This window comes from Zonotrichia leucophrys, chromosome 1, assembly GCF_028769735.1.
Source record: "Zonotrichia leucophrys gambelii isolate GWCS_2022_RI chromosome 1, RI_Zleu_2.0, whole genome shotgun sequence".
Lineage (NCBI taxonomy): Eukaryota > Metazoa > Chordata > Aves > Passeriformes > Passerellidae > Zonotrichia > Zonotrichia leucophrys.
The window spans coordinates 30,234,217-30,246,968 of NC_088169.1; the positions used below are offsets into that span (position 1 = coordinate 30,234,217).

The 12,752-nt window shown below is 38.5% G+C and overlaps 1 protein-coding gene across 1 annotated transcript in view; it reads right to left on the bottom strand.

Annotated features, from left to right (window-relative positions):
* Window positions 1-12,752, bottom strand: part of LOC135446537 (sodium/hydrogen exchanger 2-like) — a 33,891-nt gene continuing 21,139 nt past the window's right edge. Inside the window, exons 6-12 of the mRNA XM_064710424.1 lie at window positions 11,155-11,244; window positions 9,819-9,889; window positions 8,204-8,365; window positions 7,531-7,627; window positions 6,501-6,632; window positions 4,484-4,574; window positions 1-2,461 (exon numbers count right to left, since the gene is read on the bottom strand). Of these exons, the coding sequence (XP_064566494.1) occupies window positions 2,091-2,461; window positions 4,484-4,574; window positions 6,501-6,632; window positions 7,531-7,627; window positions 8,204-8,365; window positions 9,819-9,889; window positions 11,155-11,244 (1,014 nt within the window). The 3' untranslated portion in view covers window positions 1-2,090. The remainder of the gene's footprint in view (window positions 2,462-4,483; window positions 4,575-6,500; window positions 6,633-7,530; window positions 7,628-8,203; window positions 8,366-9,818; window positions 9,890-11,154; window positions 11,245-12,752) is intronic.

Sequence of the window (12,752 nt, forward strand, 5' to 3'; positions counted from 1 at the left end):
CAACATTTCACATTTATTGATTTGGTCAGATTTCGTATCAGCCTGATATAAAACAGCTAATTTAAACAATCTGATCTGTAAGGAGGATGTTGTCTCAAAACTGAAGTCAAAACTTGAGGCTTTTTTCTTATTCAAACATGATCCAAATAATGCAGTGACATAGCATTCCCTAACAGTTTAACAGATGAAAGTACTTTCCTGTTGAAAGACAAATTTAAATTTGTTTTCAAAACTTGCTGGCTTTACTTGAACCCAAGTTTATTTCCAAACAGGAGATGATCATTAGAGGACAGCAAAGTATTGATTTCCACAATAATCATTTGTTGAGAATACCCATGAACATTTGACTGAGGATTATAGGGTTCACAGAGCCATTCCTCTGAAGCTTAGACTTTGCTTTTGCCATATAGCAGAATTTTCCATAGCTTGAACAGAGGAAAAAGACTAAAGGACCTAAGGAAAGAGTTTGGGAAGGTTTGATATTTCAAATATATACATGAAATAAGTATTTTGGAAATGCTGTTAGAAGAAGGGAAGTCTTACATCCCCACTTATCAACCCCCACCCATGAACATTTGAAAGAAATCTACTTTGTGGTTTTAAAAGGAAACTCTGATTTTTAATAGTTCTTTCAAAACAAGCTTAAATAAAAAAAAAATTAATCTTATTGCCCACAGATTTAGAAATGTGCTAATGAAAGAGAAAAGTTATGATTTCACAGTGTACATTCTTCAATGAAAATTATCCATTTTGTAACAAGTAGAAAGAAAATTATTTCTGCATTGTACTGAAATGTGTATCTGTGCTAAAGCAAGCTCAGTACTTAGATTAAACAGGACAGAAAGTGCAAATTCCTGAGAGCTACAGTTAAGTATCATTTATTTTAATGCTTCCCACACGCCCTCAAATGGCAGCCATTGATTCTAGGACCAAGAAGTCCATGTTATTAAGGTGCACAGTGACTTCAGCTGATTCCAGGGCCCCACTGTGCTACTTTTCTGTAAAAACAAATTAGATGGAACATTTTTGTTCCTTGGAGTGCATAGCTCAGACAAAGAAAAGATTACCTTTCCCCTCTTACAGATGAGGAAACAAAAAGTAAAACAAATTAACCAGGGTCACAAGCATGAGCTTTCTTGAGTCTCAGTGGTCCCTGACTCAAACAGGAGACTGCTCGCTTTGTCTACCTGCAGTGCTCTGCAACTATTCTACTGCTGTGTTTGCATTACATTGCAACCAAGTAACTAAGGTGCAAAAAAGCAATTTTGATTCAAAACATTATTTATCCACTTGAAGTTTTCTGTTTTCAGGCCTTCTGGTGTCCTGCTAAGCGCTCTCAGTTCTTGCTGACATAAGTGAAAGCCAAGGTAATTCAGTTTTTCTTTGGTGATCCTTAGTACCTTTCAAAGGTAACATATTGCCAAAAATTCAGAAAGTAAAAATTCAAGCTATTCAGGTCTTTGTTGCAAGTCCTTTTTATAAGCCTTATTTGCAATTCCCCTACAGCTTGTTTCTTCTCTTCTTCCTCTTTTTCTGTATCAGAGATCTTCAAGCAAACTAGGCTTCAGTAATATATTTATTCTTCTTTAGAAGTCTATAGGATAGGTGCATTGTGCAATTTTCAGTGGTATTCATGTTGACGCTCCGGTTAAAACAAGTATTATTGATTATAAATAAAATCTGAAATTATACACAAGTTTGGGGGTATTTTTAAGAATCTATATACTGGACTTTCAACAATGACTTCAATGGAAAACTGGGTATTGAACCTTCATGACTTGGTTCCATGAGAGATGATGTGATAAGGCACATTTCCATTCTATTTTAACAGTGGAAATAATGTAATTAAATTAAAGCATTGCTATAAGTTATTTGTAAAAGAGATATATTTTTTTGTATTTCTAACGTTGCAATCACTGCAGTATTCCTTTCACTTAGTTAATGGAGTTTACTTAACTCAAATGGAAGTGGTTAGACCCAGATGGAGGCTTGTTTGTTATTGTAATGGATCCCACAGTCTGATCACATCATTTAGAATCCTAATTCAGTATGTCCATGGTTTATTATCAATAGTTCTCCTTTGGCTCTGTTCAGTACAGCTGGTTCTCAGGCTTATTTCTCGGTCTGTCCCCTTGCGACGCCTGCCTAACTAACCGTGGTGGTGGCATAGGTCTGGCTGACCCATGGTCTGCAGTCAAATCTTCCCTGCTCAAAGTGCCAAATCTTGGTCTGGTCAGCAGAGGCTGCCTGAACCCAATGGATGGCTGAGGCAAGGTGCTCGGGTCCTGCTGCTCTCCCCGTCCGACCTGGCTCCCGTCAACTTCGTTCTTCCACTCCACCCTAAACTCAGGCAGTGGCCTCTGTTGTCTCAGTCTCTGGTCTCTCAAGATTTTCCCGGCTCTGGGCCTTAGATTGAGCACTGTAGTAGCAGCATCCAGCTCAGAGTCACTGCTGTCACCCACTGTTAATTGAAAACAAAAGTATAGTTTTAGGTGTAGAATATAACTGTTCCAGGAATATTTGAGTAACAGCACACAAGGCCCTTGCAGTCAGACAATAAAGTTTCTCCATATTTTTCTATATTCAGTGCTTTCTGATTAGACCCAGTAACAGCCTCTTAACTCAGCCAAAACAGGGGATAGATTTGGCTTTAAAACTACCTTACCCTCAAAAGTGTGATTTTTAGAAAGGCCTCACTCAGCTGCTCTTTGATTGCCTAAGGGTCCCTTGATTGAAGTGACATTTCCCCAATTCTGGAAAATTTCCAGTTCTCTGGACAGAAAAAACTGCATCTCTCTGAGCTTAGGGTCTAGTCCTTGCTTACATCCAAGGAGGATACCAAAATTAGATTTCTCAGCCCCACATCTCATGAAATCTAAACTGAGAGGCATTTCTGGAGCACAACATGTACAGGGCCTCTAGAAACTTGATTTTGGAAAAGGAGCATTAATACTCTTACTCTCAAGGTCAATGTACAGATGGGTGGAAATATCCCATCCTTAATAAGGCTGAATGTAAGACATGAAACAGAATCTACAGGGCAAATCTTATAGGTTGCAAGTGCTGCAGACTCTTCCTCCCACTCAGAGCAGGGTAGAATATGCTCTAGGGAAAGGTGGCATCATTGCTTAGGGAATGCCCTTAAATGATCATTGCCACGTAAACCAAGCTGGAGATAGTGTGGATGTGCACATGTGCATATATTTTACCCCAGCAAACTTCTTTAAAAATAATTAACATCTTCATCAAAACTTGCACACTTGAGTCATTTGATAATAATTTGAACAATAGTTTATGAATGCCTCAGATTTGTTCTTAGACTTAAATCAGATACGATGTTTTAAATACATCAAAGTAAACAACTGTGCAACTGTCATATGAATAAATTAGATTAGTAGCCTTCATGTTATTTCTTTTAAAAAGGTGAGGAAGGGGTCAACAAAATATATCACCATGTAATTGCCCATTCACCCAGATAATTATATATCAAGGCAGGTCTTCATCAGACTGTGTTTTCAGGCTTTTTCTCTTCTAAGTATGTCAAATAATATATTTTTTGACAATTGAATAATCTGGAGGCATATTTTCTCTTTTAATTCTAGGTGACAGTAGGTGACCTCTGCAGACTAACTACAGAATAAAAGGCATCCTGCACTTAGGAGAGCAATAATATCATTATTAACAGACAAAAGCACAGTCTTTGTTAAATTAATATTGTTAAATTAATTGGGAATAGTGGAAAACTAATTGGGGTGGAGATCAGGAAATGTTAGAAACTCTGCACAGGTTTCTTCTTCCCAGCAAAGGATCCTTATGACAGCTTGCCATGAAATAAAATGCTCCCAAGTATGATATAAGCATGGTAATAAAACCAGTATTAAAAGTAATATATAGAATTGGGCAAAGTTTTCACATCAAATATGGTGCTCCAACAGATTTTTTAAATTTTTTTTGTTAGAACTCAAAAACTACAATATAAAGCATTTGTGAGTTTAGGCAGAGGAAAAAAGTTAACAATTTGGTTGTAAACCTTGTAAACCACAGCATTTCAGGTTCTTCATGAGAACAATAAACTATAGGCCTCATTGCCGTCTCTGGTTTGCTTCTCAGAGCGGTGTCCTCTACCCTGACCCCAGAGAGAAAAGAACCGAATAGGCTCATAATCCAGGAGGGATATCTGGATTATGGAATAAAGATGAGAAGAATGAGCCATGGCAGTGTTCCTGGTGCAGAAGTGCAGCAGGCAGCTGCTTGCTGACAGGAAATGTGCTGGGAGGACTATGCCAGTATGGGATAGGAGGTGAGAATGCCCCACAAAACCCTCCTGTCCAGAGCATTTCTCTACACTCACATTTCTGCTTTAGGACACACTGTTTTAAATGCTCTAGTTTGCTTATTTCTCTGTATCATCCCTGGAAAAACCTTTCTTCTGTGTAAGCAAAATGACTGCAGCACAGAGAGAAAAGAAGAAAAATTTCTTTACCTCTGGAAGATGTTTTGTTTCTCACGCGTAGTTTCTCTGGGAGTTTAGTGTTTTTAGGAAGTGAAAGGAATCTTTTTGTATTTGCTGCAGCCTGCATGCAAAGAAAACCAAACATTTTGAGTCACTGCATCCAAGTGTACCTGCATAATGCATGCTAGGATACACAACTGAGGCTTGAACAGGTTTCTGTAGCTAAAGGGCTGGAGAGTAGTTTTGAATTAGCTAATATGTGATCCTTTACTACACATTCAGTGCTGATTGCTGGCTGAAGGCTGTGCTAACTAAGGTAAAGACTGAATAAACTCAAGCAGTTTAATCAAATGAAAACCTAGTGCAATGCCCTCTGAGATCAGAGTTAATAAATGTATGGTCTCTAACCTCAACCTTGCCTGCACAGGCTTTCCTATGGAAGGCAAATGCCATTAGCATGGCACTTCATGCAGCTTAAAACCTGTTTAAAACTTTTTATTAGCCAGCTGCGAAAATATGGGTGAGACTGTAGCTTGAGCTCAAGAACTAATCTGCATTCGGATCCTGCAAGCACTTTATACATATAAATGACTTTATACAGTTGACTAGTCACACTGAACTTGATGAGGAAGTTAGGCACCAGCATGATCATTTACCAGTTCAGGGCATAAAATCCTTGTTTTCCCCAGACTAAGATTTAAAAGCTCTGGGAACAGACCACACTTCATACTTCTAGAACATGAGAGGTAGTTTCCAGGACAAGCTGCTTTTTTTTATTTTTTAATTTCAAAAGTTTCTCAAGGACATCCTTTCTTACATTTGCTACAAAGATTTTTAAAATCTTTACAGTCTGCCAGCTCTCCTCTGCTAATACCATTACTTGTGGCCGACCCAAAGGGAACCTGAAGGAAATTTATTTTCCCTTTGAGATTTTTCCTCTTTGGATTTTTATTCTTTTCCTCTTTCTCCTCTTCCCTCTGTGGAGGATTTATCCACGGATAATTATTCTTAAAATTATAGCTGGTGTGTTTTAAAAAGTTATCAGACATCCTTTTGTCTTTCCCTACCCCTAAAGTCCTGCTGAGTCTCCTTACTATACTCCTCACACAGTAAATAATTTAATTGTATGAAAAAGATAACATATGTAACTGTGGTTGAGGAGAAAAAAAATCATTCAGGAACAGTCATGTTGTCATAACTAACACCACAGTAGCTCTGGAAATGATCACCTATGAGACATTATCATCCTTTTGGAGAAATTATTCCAGCCTCAACTGCTGAAGGACAACTGTATCTATGAAGACAGCAGTCACTAAATATTCCTGTAACATGAAAATACATATTCACAGGATGGCTAATTTCCTTGATATCTGATATGACCCAAAGGGTCATAATTAGTGCGCTCCATTCCAATATGGCTGGAAGTTTACAACTGCAGGATTGCCTCAGAGAGCCAAATATTATCATGCCACAGCAATCCTTGTAAGTGGAAGCAGTTTTCCTAACCTGTGTCAAAATCTGAAGCCCTGACTACATTTTATGAATACTAAAGTGCAAACAATATTTTTCAAATTAAGAGCTTACTCTGACTGATGTGATCAAAAGTCCTCTCCTATATTTTGGAGATTATTGTAAGTAGCTTTTCTATCTCAAAGTCATTTTTAACCTTTAATCATCCACACTTCATCAAAATACTAATGGAGAATACTGATCATACCTACATCGTGTACAGAGCCTGTCCAGCTTCTCTGAGGTAAAATTATGGCAGCAGATCCCACTCCCACATCACATGCTACAAGTCTGAAGCCTTGCTGAAGGTGTCAATGCAAATAAGGGGCTCAATGCAAAGTAAGTGCAACTCAAGGTGTGTGATACTACATGTGCAGTTGTCTTCCTAATTCAGGATTTTTCCCTGCAAGTCAGATGATTGCTTTTTCTGCATGACAGTTAGCTACAAAGAGCAGCTTTCAATAAAAATTAAAATGAAAAAAACCCAAACAGGCCAAGAAAAAAAAAAAAAACAAAAAACACCAGAAACTGCAAGTACCGGTCTCTCCCTTGACAGGCTGTTGGTTTTCCGAAGGCTCTCCCGAAGGCTGTGCCGGCGACGGATCAGAATTTCTTTGGCCTGCTTCTCACTTGCATCTGCAGCCAGGCTATGTCGGTTGTAGGACATTGTCTGAAATGGAAAAGCAGTGATCACAGCCTGGAAAGCTTGATGTCAAATGTGGTAGACTATATGAACAGGGAAAAACAGGCATTTTGCTTTAATAAGCATCATAAATCCTAGTGAATAGGACTGTACTGCAGATGATTAAAACAAGAACAATAATTATGCTGAGAATGTTTTTATTAATGTGCTTCTCAGCCACCTGCGTTTTTTGTTGGTTTTGTTTCATTTTTTTTAACCTGCTGATATTTATAATGAAAGACAAAATGTAAGAAGCTGGCTTAATACCGTGTTTACCCCCACACTGTAGTAGCTTGGTCAGTATGTCAGCAGAGGACACATATTTGAAAGTGATGAGTTCCCTAGAGGGAAGTCCTTTTTACCTCCAGCAAGCTGAAGCTTGCTCAGTTTTTGAATGTTTTCCAAGGGCTCAGGCATTCAAACTACTTAGCCACAGGAGGACAAATGTGAAACGTCCTTTTGCTTTTATTTCACTATTTTTCCAGTTAATCATCTCTGCTCTTAATACAAACAATTTTACAACTGGAGGCAAATAGGAAATCTAATTCCATATCATGAAGTGACCAATATACTGATACAAATAGACAGTGTTGGGTTGAAGTGGCACCTATGATCCTACTTTAATGCTGTGGTTGCAGCAGAGGTAATAAGACAAAAACATTAAGCCTTATCAATAGTACAAGATCAAGTAAGTATTTACACAGAGGAATGTGAATATGCTACTGTACATATGACAGGATATGGATTCAAGGCAACAGAGTTAAATAAGAGCATTATTTGTTATTATATGATAGAGCAGATGCACCAGCTCAAAGATGTGTTAAGAAGATAATCAGTATATTACAAGAGCAGTGGGATATTTATGTAAGCAAAAGTTCATCCTTACTCGGTGTCGTATTTGGTAGAGATTCTTTGTTAAAATTTCCCGCATGTTTTCCATTTCAGTGGGAGAAAGGGGCTTTATCTTTGCTTCATGATAGTCACTGTGGCAGAATTAAAAAAAAAAAAAAAAAAAAAAAAAAGGAAAATAGCGGAGAGAGAGAGAGAATGCTTTTATTTTTATGGTCAGGAATGATATTTGAATTATTCCCTTTGTGAGAGGTGGAAACAACATTTCAAAACAACCGAGTAATAGGTGAAAACCTAACATGTAGAAAGGAAATCCTGATTTCATTTGAATCTGTGGTAAGATATAAATGTGATAAAAATTACAGTAATTGGTCCACTGTATTTAGGTACTATTGAAAATGCCCTTCAGGCTTCCCTTGTAGCTGTTCTCAGCAGGCAGGCAGGCAGGCAGGCACGTGTCCAAGCCCACCTCTGCTGTACAGGGCAGATGGATGTGCCAGTGAGCAGCTGTCCCAGTAACACCCCACAGAACACAGCATTGCACCTGAAGCTACAGGCAAAGGCTCTCGTTTCACACCCCCTCGCTGTTCTGGTGACATTAGGGCACAAAGCACCCTAAGCCAAAGTGCTTATCCTGCCTACAGCCCGGGTGTGAGATAAATTATGTGACCCAGCTGAGCTGCTTGGCCATGCTGGCATGGCTTGCTTACCTGAGAGACACCGATGATGGCACCTTGCTTATCATGCCACTCTCTGCCATCTCTATGGCATGCTTGATCTCCAGCTTCTTGTATAGAGAAACAATGCTGGATTTGGGCTGGTTCTCACGGATTAGAAGTCTTCGCAGGTATTTATTGTCAAACTTTTTAAACCTGTACGTGAGGCAAACCAGCCCAACCAGTTAATTCTTACTGTGCATAGTTAAGGGAAGCCAATATATTTCAGTTAATGAAATTTTAAACTATTTTATTGTCTGGGAATGTGTTTGTTCATGTTAACAACTTAATGCTGAGTAACTTAAGAAAGGGTCAATTTCAGCTTTACTTCAGATAGATACCCTTAATAGGTTAGATAGGTTAATATGTTAATGGGCAGTCACCCTAGAAGCAACTTAAGACGTTTAGGTATTCTGTTATTAGAAAATATTATTTTTAATTCTCTGTTTTCATCAAGTCAAATAGAACATTAAATATTTACTGTAATAACAAATAAAAGGCCAAAATTTGCATCAACTGCTTTTTCTTTGAAATTTTAGCCTGCTTTTGTAAAACTTTAGAAGTTGTTCCTTTCTCTAAAGCAACTGCACCCTCTTGGATGCTTAGTGAAAAAATATTGATTGCAGCTGGTGTTGATTTTGTTTGTCAGAAAATATTTTGCCCTCCAGACATTCTGAAATTATTCTTGAATTTGGGTGTGAAGGTCATGAAGAGGTGGGACTCTTCTTAGCTCTGCAATCTTTTCATTAAAGATCTCACACAGACTGGAGGAGAACCAGGCTAAGTAAAGAAAAGCTGCACCCATGTCATGCATCCATCAGGAAAGCATCCTCACTGTGTCACCCCAAGTCATTTGGTGACGGCTCTCCTCAGCCATTCCTGCTGGTGCTATTCTCTCTTTATATAAAACACTTAAATTCTTGGAGCAGAGACTAGAGGGTGGTAAGCAGTGCCCATGCTTTGGGTCTAAAAAATTTGGATGTGAAAGGAATTAGATCCAACCACATGATGATGATGATTCAACAGATAAAGTAAAAATATGAATTATTCAGGTATTGCCAGGGGTAATCTTTTTAAATAAGTCTTAAGGAAAACCATCAAGAGCTGTGGGGCTGCCTACAGGGGACCTCTGAGGTGATACATGAGGACCTCTCTTGTATCCCATGCCAGCTGCTGCCTTGATCATTCTAGAGGAAATCCACTAGCTTTTGTATGTTTACCATCAAATAGGAAACTAACCCATCACTTAACTGCCCAAAGAAATACAGCTTGCAGGAGGACAGTTGGGTGGGAAAAAAAGGCTCAGCAGACACAGAGGAAATGCTCTGCAACAGTCAGAATCATGCACCCTCAGAAGGTACCATCCTTCACCCTGGGATCAGAGGGCTGCCTTGCTTCCCAGCTGGAGATTCTGTTCTACTTGCTTGCGGTTTTGTAAAAGACATTGTTTTGCTACTTTCCCTTTGAAACCCACATGTTCTAAAAACAACCATATGCTTTCAAGAATAAATGCTGAAAATGAAATTTGATGCCCAACAGCCTTTGTTTGTTGCTGCAGAGCCATTTCAGCCTCTCCTGTATAATAAAGAGTTTCAAATGCCATTCTTACTTATCTCTCCAAAAGTTGTGACCCCAGTGTCCACACACATCTTCAATTCCAGTCTTCACATGGTCAAAGAACTAAAAGAAAACATTGGTTCATTACATAAACTTACAGACATCACTTGCCTTGTCCTTAGACCTTATTGGTTTCCAACTTACTTTAAAACAGAAACATCTAGTCACAACTCAGGACAATGCTTCAGTCCTACCAAAGCAGTTCAAACCAAGCTCAAAGACAGAATCTGTTTCTTTCCCCCTGAATCTTCCTTAGCTCACAAAAGGACAGAAGTTAGTTGCTAATTTCCTCAGTGTCAATCTTGCTTAGCTCCTGCCTGAAACTAAAGAGTTTTCCTATATTTTCACTTACTTGAAATTCCCTAACCACTTGCTGCTGTGCCTGGAACTTCCCCAGGCCTACAGTGAGGCAAGAATGACTTTTGGAGAAGAGAATCTCAGTGGACAGAAGCTCCCTACATGAGCACCAGACCCTTTAGGATGCACAGACAGAACTGAGAGCCAGCAATAGGTCTGAGATCTATTTTAGGAATTTGTATCATCTTAAAGCATCCTGTCCACCTAATATTAGAAACACACACTTCCTGAGTCGATTATCAATTAGGAAAAACTGAATTAGTTCAGCTAAGGTCCCACTTGATCACAGAGGCAGCGTGTTTGCTGTTAATTCAGGAACCATCATACGGTCTCTCAGTCTCAGGGAAAAACCCTGATAGACATGTCCAAAGGATAAGCTCTAAAAGGAGAGACATTTAGACGCCTAGATTGGCTTCTTCCCCAAATGTGGCCCTCATTTTTCCTCCCTTTTGAAATTTCAAACCACTTGCCTCAGGTATGCCGCAAGGAAAAAAACATTCAAGAAGATGCATGGCTAATAATCCGCAGCAGTTGGAGATACATGTACCAAACATATATCCACAAAAAGGCTGATGGTGTAAGATTTAGTAAGTTTAAGAGTGTGTTTAAGAGAAGTTTACATTTGTTTAATTAAATTAAATAAAATGCACTATAATGTAATTAAATCAAGCCAAAGGTTTCCTGATGTAGCCGAATCATAAAATAACACGTATCTCATGTGCAAAATAAACTACAGAAAGTTAATTTACTTCTAGATCTAAACAATTAAGAAAGTGAGCGATTCCAAAATAAGGATATGTAACAATAATTTGTGTAATTGCCAAAAGTTAAATATAAGCTTTACAATTACTGTGCTTAGAACAGCTATCAAAAAGAAGTCTAGTACACGCTCTCCATAATACTGATGCTGAATGCTTTTCTGCCTGAACGTGACTAGAAATTTCATCTATACTACTGAAGCTGCAACATACCCTGTTATAAATCTCTTCACTGACAGCAGGCTGCTTTTTGTTTGACCTTTTGACATCAAGAAACTCCACGAGTGGGCGAATTGTTATTCCCTGTCAAGGAAAACAGAACAAAATAATTATAAAAGTGAATTCATTCCTTTGATTAGCAGGTTTTGCACTATGAAGCCCTTGTCAGCTCAGACTCCATTAATGCAACAGGAAGAAGAAAGAGGCACCCTAGAACTGAGAGCACCAAGAGGGTCAACCTAACAGAAAGTATCAGGAATAGATCACCTATCCCATTCATAGTAATTTTAAACTTTTTCTTTCAGTTTTGTTATGTGTTAGAAAAACATGAAATTAATAAACTGATTCCCTATAATTTCAAAATGAACACATAAAGTCCTCTTTTTTAGTACTTAATCCAAAATAGGTATTCAAAGATATGTAAGCAGTACTATTATGGATATCTAAGATCATGAAACTATGTTTTTTTGTAAATATGTATCCTTTCCTGACCATTCTCAGAGAAAGAACAAAAAGTTTTGGCTATTCCCTAAATGATATAATGGTTTTCAACAAATATTTGTGGAAGAATTAAGATAATTTGTTTACTTGTACAGACACACTGGCACAGGGGAGAGGAATGAATCTCCTGTGGTGTTGAAATCAGTCCCTGCTATCCCAGACACCCAGGTCACATTTCTTTTCGTAAATGAGTCGAGCTTTATTTTAAAAGTAGTTAGGTTTCTTTGCCCCATTGCTCATAATGGAACACTCATCTTGAATCTTATTGTTCTGATAATTAGAAAGCTGTTTCTTAATTGCATCATGGTCACTGTGTACCACTTTGTTCTTGTGCCAACATTTGTCTTTTTAGTTTAAACAGTGTTCACTCCCTCATATAAACAGTATAATTACAGTCCCTCTTCTCCTTCATCTTGCTAAGGCCAAGGAATCCTGGTGTCCTTTCCCATGACAGGCTTACCAGTCCCCTGATCACTCCAGAACATGCCACTATGCTCTAATGGAAATACCTGTCTCAGTGTGTCCTAAGATCACATTTGCCTCTCTTCTGTCCCCACTGTATCAGTGACTTAAAATCTACCCCATTGCCAACTAGTACACCTGCATCTTTTTCCCTTCGTATTTTTTTTCCAAACCAAAAGTTCCCATTTCACAAGAGAAATTCCTAGTAAGAAAGTCCTTGCCAAGAACACATTTGCCCACATTACTGTTCAATTTCATTCTGTTCCTTTCAAATTGGCCCTCAATTCTTTCTACAGTATACTCTATCTCACTGTCACCCTGAGAACACTTTTCAAACTCTGTCATCAAAAACATCAGCAACAAAAACTCCTACATCTATGTGCCATGGTCAGTTAACAAGAGTATTAACTTATCCTTGAGGAATTCCTTTAATAATATCTCATCAGCCTATTAATCTGGCCAGGGAGGTTGAACACTCGAGCAGGTGCCCAGAGAAGCTGGGGTATCTCCATCCATCAATATATTCAGAATTCAGTCTGACATGACCCTGAGGAATATGATCTGACTTGAGGGTTGCCTTGCTTTGAGCACAGGGTTGGACTAGAGACCCCCAGAGATCCTTTCTGACC